The 5,789-nt window shown below is 36.7% G+C and overlaps 1 protein-coding gene across 1 annotated transcript; it reads right to left on the reverse strand.

Moving 5' to 3' along the window:
- Positions 1 to 429: 429 nt before the first annotated feature.
- Positions 430 to 4,897, reverse strand: LOC116206874. The gene is made up of 5 exons (XM_031539701.1): positions 4,501 to 4,897; positions 2,107 to 2,889; positions 1,828 to 2,016; positions 1,599 to 1,727; positions 430 to 797 (listed from the first exon to the last, which is right to left on the reverse strand). The coding sequence occupies exons 1-5, from the start codon at positions 4,558 to 4,560 to the stop codon at positions 690 to 692; spliced, it is 1,269 nt and encodes a 422-aa protein (XP_031395561.1). The 5' UTR covers positions 4,561 to 4,897; the 3' UTR covers positions 430 to 689.
- Positions 4,898 to 5,789: the final 892 nt, after the last annotated feature.

A 5,789-nucleotide genomic window follows, 5' to 3' on the forward strand; every position in this document is an offset into this window, starting at 1 on the left:
TTGTGTTCAATGGGCACTAGTAGGGAGAAAGAACATGACTCTTATTTGGAATGTATCTAACGAAAAAACTTTTTATTTTTTAATATGAATCATATTATCCGGAAGTCCAATAGACTCAGTTTAATCCAGAAGCAACTTTTTATTTAATTATTCTTTTAATGTTCGATGACATGTAAAATTGCAATTTGCATACAATGAACATTCTCCAATAATGTAACTGCTTGTCCCCAAAGCACATAAGCACCTCTTCTCCTATGTCAAAATAAATTATTGTTGACCCATGCAACTCAATATGCAATAACCGTCTGCTGTTATATGTTTTGCATCAGTCAAACAATGTTTTGCATCAGTGAAAGGCTGATTATTGCTGACATTATTCCCTTTACAAGGGTACCTGGACCAAATTACTACGAATTACATTCCACATAGCGCTAACACAATCTATCGGTTTTAAACGCAACAAAAGAGTGAACATGCATCTATGGAGAAATTATAACTATTTAGATGATATAATCCTAATGCATATATGTTAATAAAGAACTAACTAGAGATATCGTCTCTTCTATTGTCTCGGACCATTGATATACACTCGTACCTGGTCTAGATCTAGTCCATCGACCCACAAAATTGTAGATTCCCAGAAATAAGGATTAATTCGAAAAAGCGAGGTGCTAAAGTGTGTTATCTATTCAAATCCAAGATTGGATCGAATAATTGCATTTGAAGGAGTTGACGCCGCTAATGTGAGCAAAGATGTCGGAGGAATCAATCATATCCTCTTCTTCTTTCACGTCGACCTGAAAGCAAAAAGAGAAATGTGAAATTGTTAAGGTCGTGGTCGCAAAATTACCTTAGTATCACTTCTCTTCTCCAATTATCCCAACATCAATATCGATTTGATTTCAGAGGAACACTCGAAAACATCATGTTAAAATGCAATTAGAAATCCAATATAAAAATGCAACTATAACTTTTTACTTATAGATATCGTCGTCAATAATTAATCTTAGGTAACTCTAATTTTTTTATTTTATTTATTTTTTGCTTGGAAAGGTAATTCTTAGGTACCTCTAATTGAAGATACGTGATTTCCTCGATCGAATATACAAAAAACGGTTTTTTTTCCCCTTTTATGTGACCGAACAATTATTTTTCACTTTTTCTTGCATCTGCTCCAATCGAAATTTGACAACATATAAGCAAGTTGCTGGGCTCCTTTTTTTTTATGTAAAAGAGGTAATTCATTATTTTAGTTAATATAATAAATTCACATGATTTAAATAATTATTAATTACCTCTTACCCCAAAAAAACGAAGATAACCAATAATTAACAAGATCAGCTCTATTAGTGATGTGACTTATATACTTTAAGCTAACATATTATTTGCTTAACCAGAAAGTGAGTGCACCATTTAACATGGCCGCTTTATTCTAGGCTCCGTAGAACTTGAATTTTAACCGAGCTTCCGTAGGACCATATATTTGTATCAGCCAGATTTTTTTTCCTGTCCCAATTATAGGGGAGTCTTATGGGTCTAATAAAGAAAAATAAAGACCTAAATTAAGACTTCATTTGGAATTAAGACAGGAGCCTTACTTCATCCTTGTCATCTTCCTCATGACTGCTACAGGCAAGTCTGCTATGGTTCTGACTAAAATCATCATTCTTTGCGAATCTCCCTCTCACTCTGGGCCGGCTATCCGCTAAAGTTTTACGACAAGCATACTGCACATGCAACATATATTACATTATCAACACGATGTATTAGTAGTAAAAGCATCAGAATGAGAGAGAGATGTCAGAGATGGAAAAGTTTGATTATTACTTTAATCTTCTTGCTGAAGTTCCTCTCGTTCCTTTTCTTCATGTATCGATGGATCTTCTCCTTTCTTTGCTCAACCGAGAGTTTCCCTACTTTAAATGTCGAATCCTCCAAGCTTGAGATTTCTGCTGCTAAAGGCGGAGAACCACTCAAAGGTCCACTAACTAGTTTCTGAGTCTCATGAGGAAATGCCTTCACAATCAAAATGAGTCAAGCGTCAGTACATATTTAATAAATATTGCCTCGACATTATAATAGCTATAGAATGTCTCAAGTAATTACCTTTATGCTGTTGGGATTAAATACGCATGGAACCGAATCTGGACAGTAGATTCCACCAGTATCTCCCTCATAATCTAGCTCTTCTGGTTGCAGTTCATTATTTAAGAGAAGACTTCCCATGAATATCCTCGAACCATCTGCAGGCAGTGCAGCAGCATTCACATTCCCGGGGCCGGGCATATAGTCTGTTCCCATTATGCCAGGACTCAGGAAGGAGCAAGATGATGAAGAAGGGCTTAGTGGCATAAATGAAACCGGGGGCATGGAAGATAGACAATCCTCCTCAAAAACTGGTGGTAATGCTGGCCCAACCAGAGTCACGACTGGTTCGAGTTTAGGGTAATTTTGGGTCAAGCCAGCACCACTGACAAAGTTGGTTAGGAGAACTTGAGGTTGTGGTGCTAAAGAGAAATCAAGTTGGTCTTGCTGTTGGGCACTAAACATCGGGGGAATGGAGAAGGAAGGGGAGGGAGAGAAATTTATTGAGACGGATATATCATTTTCGATTTCTTCTTGGCCAGGATCGAAGATGGTGGAGGGGTTGCTAGTGGTGTTTGTGGTTGCAGTGGTGGTGCTACTGGTGGCCGTAGTGTCAGCTGTTGTGGCTGGATAGATATCGGCATGTTCATCTTTAATCAGGGAAAGGCTGAGGTTGTTCGTGTTGTCTTCTTGGCAAAGATTTGAGCATGAAGTGACTTCCGAATCATGAAGGGTTTCTTGGAGAAATTGGGGATCATCACATAGTTGAAGTATTTGATCACTCAGTGCACTTGAAATCTCCTCCTGCAATAATAATATTACAAATACTAATTAGCAAAAACACCGAACTTGTTAAGATATGTATGTCTATAAACCCCCTGGACCAAAAGTCCACCCATTGGCATCGCGGCTTTCCTAACTTTACCATATATCTTGTTCTTGATTCTTATTTCAATTAAATGTTGTAAATTATAATCTACTAGGTGAAATAAACCCGATCTCTCTCTCTCTCTCTCTCTCTCTCCCCCTCTCTCTCTTTACTGCTCTCTCTATTGCTATATCAAGGTACAGGATGAGGAGAATTAAACTGCCCAATTGTGTCTCCATGTGACATGCATCAATATCAGAAAGAAGACCTTCCTGCAGGGCAAAATATCAATGCCATTTACAACGAAAGATTTCATTTTATGTTAGTCCATGCAATAAAGAGAAAACAAAAAGAATGACCAAGTTCGCGGCACTCTCACTTTCTATGGGAAAAAAAGAGGCTATGTACTTAATACAAATATATGTATATATATATGTATATGTGTATAAACACAAACATGTGAAGTGCTTATTAGGTTTTCCTTTATGAGTTCAATAAAAAAGAGAGCAAAAGAATCCAAACCAGAAAGCTTGAAGAAGAAGCAAGAAAAGCTACAGATTCCCTACCCAGCAAAAGCAAAAGGTAAACTTTCCATTCAGAGAAATTAAAGCAGTGCGGATGATGATAGTGCCCCCTGATAACGACACTATCTAATAGAAGTTATATATGATCATGTAGGACCATACGATATTCGAGTCGTGAAAAATCAATGCATACATTCTAGTAGGAGAACTATATCAGCTCAGTTTGACGAATCCACTTGGATGTCCATGCTGGAGACATCTTAAAAGTCACATGTATAGAATACACAAATTTTTGGAAAGCATAAAACTATATTGATAATAAATGAGACGGCCCTCTGCACGAATAACCGAAACATACAATTGGAAGGTTATAACTTGATCAAAAGTATTATAAAAACGCTCATACATACGATATATTTGTTTGAGTACCCAAAATTAAGGTATGCATCCATGAAAGTCATCTGGCTAGCTTTGATGACTGGAAGTACTAACAAGGAAATGCGGAAAAGAAGAGCCAAAAGTAAAGTTAATTTTAAGTGGCTACGATGTGCAAAGAACTAAAATACATACAGAACTTGTCGAAAATAAAACACATAGCTCGATCATGGAGGAGTCTAAGGACCAAAAGAATACATGCGTATGAATGTAAACCTGATGGAATAATTACTGCTGTAATTCAATATCTGATCAAAGGGAAATTCTACATTAACATCAAACACGTGAATAAATGCGCTCCAAACAGGATCGAGAAACTAAATGACTAAGTTCATTTCCTTCTGTAATAAACGATGACAATCGACACGAAATGCAAGAACTCTGCAAATCCATGTTTTCCTTGTTAACGGAACACAACAAAGGAAAAAGAGATTGAAACAGAAGTCAAGAAGCTGGAAATAAAGTTGACATCATTTAAGCATACGTATATAGACCCCACACGTACACGTTCATGCATGCATCAACGGAGAAGAAAGAGCTCATATACATCAAGAAGATGACCCAGAGAGTTAAAGATATACGACTTACGAGTGGAAGCTGCTCCGAGGGTGGATCATGGTCGTTGATGCTATTCAGCTCATTCAACATGTTTGTCGTGTGTTGTTCCTTTAGAATGGAACTCGGCGGAGAATTTAATGCAAGAAGCTCCAAAACACAACTTCTGTCGATAGATTAATTGTTCTTCCCCCACTTAATCGAGACACGAGCAAGGCCCTCCATCTTTACAGTAATGATCAGCTTCAGAGAGAGCTCACTGAAATCAGATGATGGTGTTCATCATCAAAGGAGGAATATAATTAGACAGGGGATGTTTGGGTGTGTAATATTTTGGAGGAAAGACGAGGAAGAAGAAGAAGAAGAAGGAAGACGTTAATGGAGGATAGCCAAGAAAAAGGGCGCATGGGGTGTCAAAGTCCGGTAAATTTTATTTGTTCATTTATAGTGAGAGATGAGGGAGAGTAGGAAAATTGTTAGAAGTGCAATATTGTGTCAACACGAAAATCAAGGGGGACCACACCTTGGGTCTTGTTTGACGGGAAGTTGACACGTGTGGGATTGCTGACGTGGCATGAATTTTACTGCTTCGTCACGACCACACTTGTTAATCTGCTTCTCTTGGTCCCGGGTGGGTCCATCTCTACTGATCAATTCAGCAGGAAAAGCGCGACATTGTCGAGAAGGTCCTGCTGGTCTAAGGTGATGGTGATGGTGTCCAAATATATATATATATATATATATATATATATATATTTTTTTTTTTTTTTTTTTTTGTGTATATCCTATTATTTGAAAATTTAATAAATTTTGATTAATTTAGTTCAGATCAAATACGCTTATTAAGGGATAAATCTTTTTCAGTATAAATTTTCTACACTTATAAGACTTTAATTTGAGAATTTACTTAAAGAAAATAGACGTCGAATCGCTTCAATCAATCCATATTAATGATGGTGGTGATAAGCACATTTATCAATCTAATCAATATAATTCAGTTAGTAGTTTTTCATATCATCTGAGCAAGCACGATTATCACGAAATTGTCATAAGTTTGTCTTCATCCTTCCCCCCCGGTCTTCCGTAGTAAAGGATCAACCCAATTAAAACCAAGAAAATATCTTGCCCCCTCTTTTATTTCCTTTTTGCTTTTATATCCAGCTTTTTATTAAAAATATAAAATAGAAGGAAAATGAATGAGTGAAATATACTTGCTTATATATTAGCATGAAAGACATAATCATTTCTCTTGGCAGTTCCATATGGACAAACAGCATCCCAATTTGAAATGATAAAATACTGTACATAAGATTATTGTCATC

This window comes from Punica granatum, chromosome 5 (genome assembly GCF_007655135.1).
Source record: "Punica granatum isolate Tunisia-2019 chromosome 5, ASM765513v2, whole genome shotgun sequence".
Lineage (NCBI taxonomy): Eukaryota > Viridiplantae > Streptophyta > Magnoliopsida > Myrtales > Lythraceae > Punica > Punica granatum.

Bases quoted from the DNA above. Each gene is read 5' to 3' on its own strand.
- LOC116206874 (XM_031539701.1), bottom strand. From the start codon at position 4,560: ATGTTGAATGAGCTGAATAGCATCAACGACCATGATCCACCCTCGGAG. The intron at 1,728-1,827 runs GTAATAATCAAA...TTGCATGTGCAG, and splicing joins ACTTCAGCAAGAAGATTAAA to TATGCTTGTCGTAAAACTTT. The intron at 798-1,598 runs GTAAGGCTCCTG...TTTTGCTTTCAG, and splicing joins AGGAAGATGACAAGGATGAA to GTCGACGTGAAAGAAGAAGA.